At 39.6% G+C, this 12,905-nt stretch overlaps 1 protein-coding gene across 2 annotated transcripts in view; it reads left to right on the forward strand.

The window, feature by feature from the left end:
- Positions 1 to 12,228, forward strand: part of GCLC (glutamate-cysteine ligase catalytic subunit) — a 50,601-nt gene extending 38,373 nt beyond the window's left edge. For both annotated transcript variants that reach the window (XM_012441600.2, XM_012441601.2), the window contains 10 exons: positions 74 to 148; positions 618 to 734; positions 2,001 to 2,139; positions 2,596 to 2,708; positions 3,717 to 3,809; positions 4,103 to 4,207; positions 9,068 to 9,149; positions 9,231 to 9,334; positions 9,416 to 9,536; positions 10,605 to 12,228. In XM_012441600.2, coding sequence (XP_012297023.1) covers positions 74 to 148; positions 618 to 734; positions 2,001 to 2,139; positions 2,596 to 2,708; positions 3,717 to 3,809; positions 4,103 to 4,207; positions 9,068 to 9,149; positions 9,231 to 9,334; positions 9,416 to 9,536; positions 10,605 to 10,816 — 1,161 coding nt within the window. In that variant the 3' untranslated portion in view covers positions 10,817 to 12,228. The remainder of the gene's footprint in view (positions 1 to 73; positions 149 to 617; positions 735 to 2,000; positions 2,140 to 2,595; positions 2,709 to 3,716; positions 3,810 to 4,102; positions 4,208 to 9,067; positions 9,150 to 9,230; positions 9,335 to 9,415; positions 9,537 to 10,604) is intronic.
- Positions 12,229 to 12,905: the final 677 nt, after the last annotated feature.

Consider the following 12,905-nt stretch of genomic DNA (forward strand, 5'->3'; position numbering starts at 1 on the left):
CTCTGACTTCACTGCTTGGGGAGCATGCTAATGATTTTTCCTTGGTGTTAATAACTTTGTAATTCTTAAACAGGTGACATTCCAAGCCTGCAGCATATCTGAGGCCAGATACCTTTATGATCAGTTGGCCACTATCTGTCCAATTGTTGTAAGTAGAAATTACCCTTTATTTTAAATACTACTTCGTATGAAATAAGATAGCATGTGCAGAATTTACTGACAGTGTGCTATTTAAATCCAGTTAAGACCTCAGTCAGAGATGAACTAATATAAATGGTATGCAGGTTTAGGTATAATGAACTGAGAGTCTACACTGTAGAAGTTTACTCTTGCTAGTACACCATTGATTTGTTAAGTGTCAAGTGTGAGTGTGGCCGTTTTCCCTCTCCCATACTTCATGTCCTCACATTAGAGAGAGGATGGTTTCAGTGAGTCAAACCCAAGGATTTGGGTTCTTCCTAGTGTATTTCACTAGAAGACAGGCACAGGTACATGTGGTGGAGCTCTGTATGGGTTGCATAAACTGATCCTTTTTGACCAGAAATATAACTACATGGAGCTTTTTTTTTGGCATGTGACACTTTGAATTTGCAGAAGCTGACTTTCCTTTGTTTTAGATGGCTTTGAGTGCTGCGTCTCCCTTTTACCGAGGCTATGTGTCAGACATTGATTGTCGCTGGGGAGTGATTTCGGCATCTGTAGATGATAGAACTCGGGAGGAGAGAGGACTGGAGGTGGGAATTATTTTTCCTTAATAGCCCTTTTAAGTCAAGCAGGTAAAACGGAGCTATTGTAACTACTTGGAATTTTGATGTCTCTCTGAAATTTTTATCTGAAGTCGGGAAAAAAGATTTGGTCTGGGTGGGGAATTAATTTTTATCATATGTTGATGTCTGTAATTGTTTTAGCTTCGTTTAAAATTAGTAGTGCCATTTTCTATATTTTGGAAGTGCTGATGGCTGTTTTTACCTGCCACTTGAGTGTTTTGTATATGGTGCTTTCTGCTGTGGAAAGCATAATTTGTTGTCAGAGATTCTTTTTCCATGTAAAAGTTTAGGCGTTGATTAATAAGGGTGAGATGGCACTTCTTGTTTGCATGTTGAACTGTAAAGTAACCCTTGCATCTCTCCAACAATGGATGTGCATCAGAACCACCCATGGAAATCTTTAAAAATACACACCCAGGCCGGGCGCAGTGGCTAACGCCTGTAATCCCAGCACTTTGGGAGGCCGAGGCGGGTGGATCACGAGGTCAAGAGATCGAGACCATCCTGGTCAACATGGTGAAACCCCGTCTCTACTAAAAATACAAAACAAAATTAGCTGGGCACGGTGGCGCGTGCCTGTAATCCCAGCTACTCAGGAGGCTGAGGCAGGAGAATTGCCTGAACCCAGGAGGCGGAGGTTGCGGTGAGATCGCGCCGTTGCACTCCAGCCTGGGTAACAAGAGCGAAACTCCGTCTCCAAAAAAAAAAAAAAATACACACCCAAACCCTATCCTAGACCTTCTAAATAAGAATCTCTAGGATAGGACCTGAACATACGTGTTTTTAAAGGAACCCTCATAAGTGGTTTTGATATTCTCAACCAGGGCTATACTGCTGCTGCTCTGGTCTTCATGTAACTGCTCATAAATTGTTGAACATACTTTTTAAGTAGAAATAAACTTTAAAGGATAAATTATTTTGATAGATTTATTTTACTTTATTTACTTTTAACCTTAGCATTTGTTTTCCCTAGCTTAATAAGAATGAAAATCATCTGCTTTAAAAAGGAAAAAGTATATTTAAATCATACCAGAAAATAAGGGTACTTAATTGCCTTCAGATTTTTAAAAATATGATTTTCCTTAATAATACTTTTTAGGGCTCACTAACATTTTTTTTCTGTATCTTATGTTGAGATTTTTATGTAATTATCATATATAAAAATATATGTAATTAGCTTATTTTCAACTCCTTTTATATGGCATACTCATTTATATATTTTTTAATCTTTAGCCATTGAAGAACAATAACTATAGGATCAGTAAATCCCGATATGACTCAATAGACAGCTATTTATCTAAGTGTGGTGAGAAATACAATGACATCGACTTAACGATAGATAAAGAGATCTACGAACAGCTGTTGCAGGAAGGTGAGTTTCCACTCCATCTTTCAGGGTTTCATTGTACGCCTTTAGTTCTTCAAAGCTCTTTTAGACTTTTCTGCTGACTCCTCGTCTGGTTTCTATTTTTAGTGTGAAGTCTTTAACTTTTCTTATGAGGCTGCTTGTTCCTAAAGTTTCAAATTCCAAATACTTGTGAGATCTTCTTGACTTTTAGCAAAAGGAGCTTACTTTGGAGGTCTGTGGCTAGGTCCACACCAGTGCCCCAGCAGGCATTGTGTAAGTAGTGAATAAAATGCTGACACTCCCCCAGTGTCTGCAGTATAAAATACTGGGCGAGGTGAGGATACTGATCAAACCAGCTATTTCCTAAGCTTCTAGGCACCCTTTCTTCAAACTTCCTGAGCTATCCTGTCATCTTTCTGGACTAAGAGGAAGTGGTATCTCCCGCTTTGCAGTGAGTTCCCATATGATCTTTCTTTGCAGGCATTGATCATCTCCTGGCCCAGCATGTTGCTCATCTCTTTATTAGAGACCCACTGACGCTGTTTGAAGAGAAAATAAACCTGGATGATGCTAATGAGTCTGACCATTTTGAGGTATCTCCTCGGTTTTATTTTTATTTATTTATTTTTTTGACTTCTGAGAGACTGGAATCCTGTTTTAAATGCATTTCACTTCACAAACCAAGATGGGGAGGCAGTTTTCTGTACCTGTGAAGAATACAAAAGAAATTTCTTAAGACTTTCATTTACCCAGTGCAGTAAAGAACTTGGAAAATGAAAAATTGGTTTCAAATACTCTTATGATTCTTACTGGTTATCTCACTGATTCTAATTTTGTTTGTTTGTTTGTTTGTTCAGTATTTTCTTATTTGCCTAGTGGTGAAAATTCAAACACACTGTGCAAAAAATAACCTGATCAGTTATTTCAGTGCTTCAGACATATCACGTAACTTTTTTTTACTAGTAGATAGACTTCTCATAGATTTATTTCTGTGTCATGTTATATGTAGACATTGACATACATATATACCTTTTGTAATACCATCTGTATCCCCCTTTTTCCCCACCAAACTCACAAAAGGAGATATAAATCCTTCCAGTATTGCCATTGGGTCCCAAGATGTCAGGGCCAAGAAAGAATTCTCTCCCAACGTCTTGAGAAACAGCTACCCTTCTTAGGCTCTGGGGTCATCGAAGCAGCAGCATTCCCAAGGGAGGAGAGGAAGAAAGGAAACAACTGTTGTGTGAAAGTGTCCAGTGTCACCTGGAACAGCAGGCTGGCTCCTAGTACTCTCAGGGATGAAGGTGGGGGCCCCGTGGCTCTTCAGATGCTGTCCCATAGGTAGGAGGTAGGGAGTAGGAGCTGGGTAGGATTAAGCTTGCAGGGTTAGGGCCTCTGTCTTTTGTTAAACGCTTACTGTTTTGTTTTCCTAAATGAGCACACTCCAAGAAAATCTTAAATTGTACCTTTTTGTCTTTGTAAATTGAAGAAATTTGGAATGGACAGTGAGCAGTCTTCTTTCCTAATTAAATACCACATCATCTTTAATATTTTCCTGGATGTGTGAAAAGTTGGTTTTCTTCTCTGCTTTTGTATCATAGAATATTCAGTCCACAAATTGGCAGACAATGAGATTTAAGCCCCCTCCTCCAAACTCAGACATTGGATGGAGAGTGGAATTTCGACCCATGGAGGTAAGACATATGCATCAGCAAGAACTGACTCAAAAGTACTCTTTCCCCAGCTGTTCATCACCCATCTGATGCTGCTATCAGAAGGCTCTTAAATATAAAATATAAATTAAGTATGTGCAGTCCAAGTTAAGGAGGGTTGATTTCTGATAATAGATGTAGGCAAAAGGCTTCCAGACACAGATGGGGAATTAGGAGATGGCTTGGGAATGACAGGTTCTGAGGAGGGGCCTGGGTCAGGGAAGAGCATGTTTGTGTAGTTAGTTTATAACTTCTCTGGGCTTCTGCTTGTCTAGGTGCAATTAACAGACTTCGAGAACTCTGCCTATGTTGTGTTTGTGGTACTGCTCACCAGAGTGATCCTTTCCTACAAATTGGATTTTCTCATTCCACTGTCAAAGGTAAGGATGCGTTTCTTCATGATGATGGGTACAGATCTGTCTGTAGATATATTTATTTATTTATATATGCTATTTATTTCCAATCTGATTTCATTCAGAATTACCCTTTGCAATAAAATGTTTCTCCATCAGCCCTATTCTTTTCTCTTAAACCTAAGCGTAATTTCTAGATGCTTTCCATTCTAGGTGATTGGTGGCTGGAAGTAGTCCCACACATTGATTTCAACCACCGCAAAATCCCAGGTTGATTATAATGTTAAAATTAGGATGGGGAGGGAAAGCGTAACTGCTGGAATGCTGGGAAAAGTCTCCTCAGTAGAACTGAAATTGAGATGTTCCTAAAGAATTTGAATGGGATTGGACTATCAGAAAAACAAATAGGAGCTAATCAGTCCCTAAAAAGATAAAAAGAAAATGAGCTTTCTTGGAGACGTTTGCCAGCAGAACAACTCTAGATGACGAGGAAGCAGAGCTGTAGGCTGTGGGACAATAGCTGAGGAGGTGAACACCTTTGGTTTCTGAGCCGGGGTCCTCTTTGCAGAGAGTGGCTGGGAAAAACTGCTAAACAGAGAGGGCCCTGCCACAGGGGTTCCTGACTGAGGGTTTTAGGGCCAGAGAATGGAGAAGTAGGGCAGCCCTGTCACAGCAAACATGGAAGCAGGAATGAAACTGCTTAGCTCAGCATCTGCCCCTGGGGTATCTCCCTCCTCCACGAGGGGTTTGCCAGCCTCTGCCCATCCCCACAGCCCCGAAGGAAGTTCAGCTGTCAGCCCATCCATGCCTGCTCCTCACACCCAGACCAAAGGTCACCCATAGAATTCTGTGGGCCCACATTTCCTCATGCCTACCTATTGGGGAGACCAAATCCATCTAAGAGAGATTCCATGTAAGCTACCAGTCTTAAGCCTTTGCTTATAAGTAAGAATAGATGCCTGGAAGACAACAGAAAATTGAGAATAATTAACACCTTAAAGAGAATGGCCCAGCTGGTCCTGCAGGGGTGTATTCTGTTCAGTGAAATTTAGTTACTTCAAGGAAGTAAACTGGGTCCAGCTCACACCTATAATCTCCGCTACTTGGGAGGCTGAGGCAGGAGGTTTGCTTGAATCCAGGAATTCCAGTGCAGCTTCGACAACATTGCCACATCCCATCTCTTGAAAAAAAGAAAAGAAAAGAAACTGGAATAATTACTATTTAAAAATTTTTTTTAAATTTTTATTATTTTTTTTTATTTTTAAAAATTTTAAACCTGTTTTAGAGACAGGGGCTCACTATGTTGCTCAGCCTGGTCTTGAACTCCTGGGCTTAAATGAGCCTTCTTTTGCTGCCTCAGCCTTCCAGGTAGCTGGAATTAAAGACACAAAACACCATGCTCAGCTCTGGAAAGAATTCTTAAAGGAATTCTAATTAGTGGCCTCAGACAAATTCTACAAAAGTTCAGTCACATTTATAAAATAAGCATTATAGGTGGTGCTTATTTAATGGTGAGTATATTCACCAGTAGAGCAGATATTATTGAATATCCAAGGCAGTGATTTAGAAAACCAAATTAAAATTAATCCCAGCAGGATGGTGAAGAAATGGAAATTATGGAAAACCTGAAGCATGGAAAGCTCTGGAAAATTCCATGTTTGTGTAATAATTTAGAAGGGGAGGATAGTTTATATAGGAAAGATATAAAATACAGTAATCAAAGAAATAATAGAATTTTTCCTTAATAAGTCTCTGTTAAGGATGAGACAAGTAATTTAAAGAACTCAAAGGTAGGCATTTATGAATCTCAAAGGGAAAATTAACTGTCTGGACAGGAGAAAAAATGAAGAGACCTGCCAAGGGGGAAAAATCAACTGATATTACTTCTCATTTGGAACATTAAATGCTAGATGGAAAGAAGTTTTCAGGATCTCGAGAGGTACATGATTAACGACCACAGAATGATCTTCCCAGCCAAATTATTCTTTAAATTTCACGTGATTCTAACAAAACTGCATGGATCAAATTAGGGCTAGAAGTCTTGTCTAGTGTCTTAGTTTGTTTGGGCTGTGGTCACAAAAATACCATACACTGGGTGGCTTAGAAACAACAGGAATGTATTGCTCACAGTTCTGGAGGTGGGAAGTCCACGATCAAGTCACCGGCAGTTTCAGTGTCCGGCGAGAGCTTGCTCTCTGGTTCGTACGTGGTGGAAGGGGCTCTTCAGGGGTCTCTGTTGTGAGAGCACTAATCCCATTTATGAGGATAGAGCCTTCCTGATGTAATCACCTCCCAAAGGCCCTGCCTTCTAATACCGTTACAACGGGCTTTAGGTTTCAGTGTATGAATTTGAGGGAACACAGAGATTCAGACCATCGCACCTAGTAAGGGGATAAGGAAGGAGATGAATGGTAGATACTCATTAGCACTTGACAAAGTTATAATTTCAAAACTACCTCTTTAAAAGTAAGGAAAACTATGAATAGTATAGAAACAGGATTTATTACTTCTAAACTTGCTGGCTAAAAGTGTGGTAAAATGAACAGTGAGTACATTTCAGTGCCACAGAATTGGGCGTGGGGGTCAGGGGAATGATGAAACAATAGCTCACCGAACATAAAATGGTGAAAATAAAATGAAAAAAGATTTGAATAGACTAAACTCTATCCTATTGAACAGCTAAAACATAATATAAAATAGCAACAACACAGTGTAAGTTTGGTAAGATACACCTAGAACAAGGACAGATGCCGACAGGAGCTGCCTAGTGACCTTTTGGAAGGATAGCAGGAATGGCAAAGCAGTATCAGGCAAAACATGAGGTAGAAAGTAATAAATGGGATAAAGCAGATTTATATATTCTTCCAAGATGAGGTGAAAGCTGTGGTCCTTTTTGTACCATAAAATGTAACGTGAAAAGAATTTAGTGTGATGGGTAATAATACGTGGCTTCGATGTGTTAACTAAGGCATAAATCCCTGGCACTGTTTACTAGGCTTTTAACTTGGGCAAGTTACTTATTCTCAGTGCCTCAGTTTCCCACCTGTATCCCAGAGGGAGATAAGGAGGCTGTTGTAAGCCCATGTGGGATTAATGGAGGTAAACCACTTAGCAAGTATCTTGCATGTTACTCAGTAACTGACAGGCCATATAATAAAGGATGGGAAAGGCCATGGGGGAATTAAATGGCTTATTAAATGTTAACAAGCTTGGTTGTATAGCCTGTATTACGTGTCTCATACCACATCTTTTTTCAAATGCCCTGAGTAAGATTTACAAAAATTAAAGAAAATCTTCACTTCTCAAAAGTAGACACAATAAGCATGCGTTGCCACTAAAATTCAACTAAAGAGATATTATGGAGAAATTTAACATTGGAAATTTAAAATGTCTTTCCTAGTAGGTTTTAGATTAACCAAAACTAGAATTACAGATTGTGTAGGAAAGTGAAAGGCAGTGGGATGCTGGCAGAGCTGGTTTCTAAGGAAAAAGTATAGCTTTAAATGTCTTAACAAAAAGTTGAGAATCTAAAGAACAAAGTAAAATACACTTTGAAAGGAAGTCATAAAAGCAGACGTTAAAACCAGTGGTCATTATGAACTTTTTTCAAGACTAAGGGAAAAAGAAACAGGTATTAGAAATGAAAGCAGATGTTCATAGCCATGGTGGAATTTTAGACTATTGATTTGAGTATGCTCCTAGAGTATCTCGATTCTTCAGATGGTCCTGTGTGTCTCTTAAAAAATGAAACCACAACAATAGCATTCCCCTCTTAATGAATACAGGAGGAGGCTTGGTAATCAAGAGAACTTGTATACCGTCTGTCCCCTGCCAGCCTGGCCCTCTAACTAGTCATTGTTATATATATCAAGGTCCCACATAAGATTCCATTATAGAACATAAGAGATTACCACTAAAAAGTTGTAATACTGCTTTGAGGGGCTTAAAAAGTCATTGGAGATACAGAGAATTCACAAATAAAACAGTTTTCAGTCTCATGAGTGAGTCTACATGGCCAGAGCCACCAGGTTGGCAAAAAGTTGTGATCTGCCCCCTGGAGGGCTGTAACCTTATTCCAGATATGACAACCTATGAATGGTCTTTGCCTTTCCTCACTAAAATGGGGAGGCAAAACCCCAATGGCAAGGCAGCAGGGGAAGAGCACTGAACTTAGAAGAACTGGGTTCTAGGCCTAGTGTGATGGCTCACGCCTGTAATTCCAGCACTTTGGGAGGCCAAGGCAGGTGGATCACTTGAGGTCAGGAGTTTGAGACCAGCCTGGACAACATGGTGAAACCCCATCTTTACTAAAAATACAAAAAAATTAGCCGGCATGGTGGCGTGTGCCTGTAATCCTAGCTACTTGGGAGGCTGAGGCACGAAGAATCACCTGAACCTGGGAGGCAGGGGTTGCAGTGAGCCGAGATTGCGCAACACATTCCAGCCTGTGCGACAGAGCAAGACTCCATCTCAAAATAAATAAATAAATAAAAAGAACTGGGTTCTAGTCCTGCCTTCTGCCTTCATTACCCTAGGACCCCTGGTGAGACACTGCTATATAAAGGGAACCAGCCATCTGCCCTCCCAGTACTGTATATTTATTGCAAGGCTCAGTCACAAAGGTGCTTTGAAATGCAGACATTTCACATGAATATAAGTTTTAGGTTTGTTAAGTTTCTCTTAAAATTCCTTGATGGGTTAAAAAAATCACATGCCAATCCATGATTGAGTGACGCAGGCCACATGTAAATAAAAAGCCTGTTCCTCCAACTGGGAAGCATTTGAGCAGAAAGTAGAATCCCTAAGGGAGTGAGTCCTCATTGCACAAGTGAGGAAGGTGCTGCAACTTCTGTGTTTGACTTGATCGTGATTCTTTTTCTCCCGTAGGTTGATGAGAACATGAAGGAAGCACAGAAACGAGACGCTGTCTTGCAGGGAATGTTTTATTTCAGGAAAGACATTTGCAAAGGTATTACATTATCTTAGATTTCTGAGGTCACTTTATGCTGCAACAAGCTGCCAAAGCTCCCCTCTCCCCCTTCTCTGGCAGGTGGCAACGCAGTGGTAGATGGTTATGGCAAGGCCCAGAACAGCACGGAGCTTGCTGCAGAGGAGTACACCCTCATGAGCATAGACACCATCATCAATGGGAAGGTAGGAGAGTGGCCCTGTACAGCACGCCTCACTGTGCACATCCCCCAGCAGGGAGTTCATAACCTGTCCTGCTTCTTGTAGGAAGGTGTGTTTCCTGGACTGATCCCAATTCTGAACTCCTACCTTGAAAACATGGAAGTAGATGTGGACACCAGATGTAGTATTCTGAACTACCTAAAGCTAATTAAGAAGAGAGCATCTGGTATGATAGTCTTTTGTATTTTTTAATCTCATAATATAGACAGGACGGTACTATCTTAGAATGTTCAGTGTCTTAATGTAGTCGTAAAAGAATGCCGTATTCAATTCATGCACACTGTTTCACATTTTCACATCTCTGCAATTGTATTCACCTTATAATCTTTGACACTCATACTTAGATTAGCAGTGCTTTTTTTCTTAGCTCATAAAATCGGGGTGCATCTTAAAATCACTGGCATCTTAGATGATGAAATGGCATGTGGATTGCCTACTTATCATTTACATCCAACTGTATTGATTGTAATCATCATGGGCTCTTTTATAGGGCTAAGGAACTGTGTAAGTTAAGTAAGCTGAACAGTTCTTCAGCCTGCCTTCGTACATACCATGAGGCTCCTGAGAATCCCCTTTCTTTGTTAGCTTTGAGGAGTTCACGCTGACAGTGCCTAACACAGTACTTGGCACAAAGGAGCCATCAGCAGTTCACAGAGTGACAATAATAATGGTAATGGCATCTGTATTTAACTTAAGGCTTCTGTAAACTTTCTGGAGTTACAAAGGAAAGCCGTAGAACCCCCCGCTCACCCCTCAAATGGTATACTGCCAATTTCCCTCTTCATTCACTCTACTTACTGTTCTTTATTCTCTCCACCTCTGATCAAAGATCGCTCGAGGGACCCTACAGTCCTCTGAGGCAGTCTCATGACACTGGCATTTGTAGTCCTAGCCCTCTGGCCAAATGGGAGGACACATGCTCTTGTACACATGTGCTGGCTCCTGTCCCTTAAGAGCTGGCAGTGTCAGCATATGGGTGGCATCTAACAGGTACCATAGAAACCGGATGTATGTGTTCTCATTGCCTGCCTGCAACCTAAAATTCTTACTCAGGAGGAGTTCTTCAAGCGCTATGAAAGATGTTCCCACCCCCTGCCATGTGGCTACACCGAAAGGACATATTGATTTCTCTTCAGAATTGTGTTTATGCTGACCACTAAATCAACTTATTTAAAAAAAAAAAAAAAAAAAAAACTTCTGTTATGTGGTTCTAATTTTTTTTTCACTCCCACAGGAGAACTAATGACAGTTGCTAGATGGATGAGGGAGTTTATCGCAAACCATCCCGACTACAAGCAAGACGGTGTCATAACTGATGAAATGAATTATAGCCTTATTTTGAAGTGTAACCAAATTGCAAATGAATTATGTGAATGCCCAGAGTTACTTGGATCTGCATTTAGGAAAGTAAAATATAGTGGAAGTAAAACTGACTCATCCAACTAGACGTTCTACAGAAAGAAAAATGCATCACTGTTGTATTGACGAGCTGGCTGCAGTACCATGCCTCTCAGCCTCTGTGTATGGTATGAAGACCAAATGATAGAACTGTACTGTTTTCTGGGCCAGTGAGCCAGAAATTGCTTAAAGTTTTCTTTGGTAGGTAAATCTAGAGTTTATACAGTGTACATGTACATAGTAAAGTATTTTTGATTAACAATGTATTTTAATAACATTAATCTAAAGTCATTGTGAACCGGCTTGTACATTTTAAAATTCTTACTCTGGAGCAAATACTGTCTAAGCAATTTTGTAAATGTACTGGTAATTGTACAATACTTGCATTCCAGAGTTTAAAATGTTTACTATAAATTTTTGTTCTTTTAAAGTCTACCTGGGACCTGATTTGCTGTAATTTCTCTCTTTATTTTAAAAACACTTTCCATAATTTCCTGTCAGTTCCTTTGTTGTGTACATTAAACACTTGAATCCATTGAAGTGCTTCCAGGGTAATCTTGGGTTTCTAGCACCTTATCCACGATGTTTCTTTTGTGGTTGGAATAGCTAACCCCTTGGTCAGCTTGCCCCAAGCTTTCCCCTCTGAATAAATAGCCATTGAACTCTGATGGCTGTTATCAAAGGAACTTTTCTTTTGTTTAAATTTGCTGGTTTAGGCATTAAGCTTAAACACAACTCTAAGGAGAAAGGAAATTATCACCCAGAATTCACAATTTAGTGATTATTGGGGACAATTTTTTTTTTAAATAACAAAGTTGGCAGGGAGTCAATCGTTTTTCTTCCTATACATACAACGAATTCTGTCAAAAATGGTATCCATGCTTCTCTTGTGGCCTGTTCCTCTGATTGCTGCTGTATACAGTTTTGTTACTCTTTAGTTTTTAGCAAGCATATTGATAGACTTTCTTTTAAAAGCCATTCACCCCAGATTTTACCTGGGGAATATTCTACATACTGCTTACTTTCTCTATAAAACTCATAAATCATGAAAGGCACTGAGTTTTGTGAATCGGAACCCTAAATGTTTAATTGTAAATAAGTTTTAGATAATTGTTACAGCTTTGTGTTGAAGTTTTGTTGGTTTTTTTTTCAATTAAAGTCCTAACTGCTTCTGAAATAACTCTGTATTGTAGATTATGCAGACCTTTACAAGCATAAATATTTAAACTGTAATATGCTACCTTTAAGAGATTGCAATAAAGCTGCTTAAGCTAACCCTGTTTATGTTTAAACACTAGGGTTTGTTCTATATTTTATACATACATTTTGGATGATTAAAGAATGCCTGGTTTTCGTTTGCAATTTGCTTTTGTAAATCAGGTTGTAAAAAGGCAGATAAATTAAAATGTCTGTGGTATGAGGAAATAAAAGAATGGAATTAGCATTCATTCAGAAACCTATTGTATGTGTGTGAATTCCACAATTAAACAAATAGTAGGAGAGTTTTGTTTTTGTAATTAACCCAGATACTATGAAATTATTTTTTCATCGTTGCGACCTCAGATGTTTCTAGAAAGAAGCATAGTGATGAAGACAAACAGATGCCTTATCTTCCCTAGTAGCTCTCAACCCCTGTGGGGTGAAAGAACTTGGGGACATGGTGAGTGAATGTTGAGTAACTTGGGTGCTGTGTGCACACTGCAGTCTAAGCAGGAGATACTTTGTGAGTCAGCAAGACCTGCAGAGAGCTGTTTTCGACCCTTGTCTTTGGATCATTATTCACCCCCACACACAGAATTCATGAAATAATGTTCATCTAAGCAACACACTTTTCTCAGAGCTCTAGTTTCTTTATCTGAATGTTCCTCGGGCAGTGCTTATCAAACTAGTCTACATACAAATCTCTTGGGGGTGTTATTCTGGCTTGGTAAGTCTAGGGTTGGGCCCACATTTCTAACAAGTTCCCAGGCGATGCTGATGCTGTGGATTTGCTGACCCCATGAATAATAAGGCCTTAGACCACTTTCTTTACCTAAGTTATGGACAAATCAATACGAAGTCTCAACACTTGCTTTTAAGTTTAATGTGATATGTCTAGATTTTGTCTTATTAAAAACCAGATAGCGGTCTTTCTCCA

This window comes from Aotus nancymaae, unplaced genomic scaffold (genome assembly GCF_030222135.1).
Source record: "Aotus nancymaae isolate 86718 unplaced genomic scaffold, 86718_ANA_hifiasm-v0.15.2.pri h1tg000040l, whole genome shotgun sequence".
Taxonomy (NCBI): Eukaryota; Metazoa; Chordata; class Mammalia; order Primates; family Aotidae; genus Aotus; species Aotus nancymaae.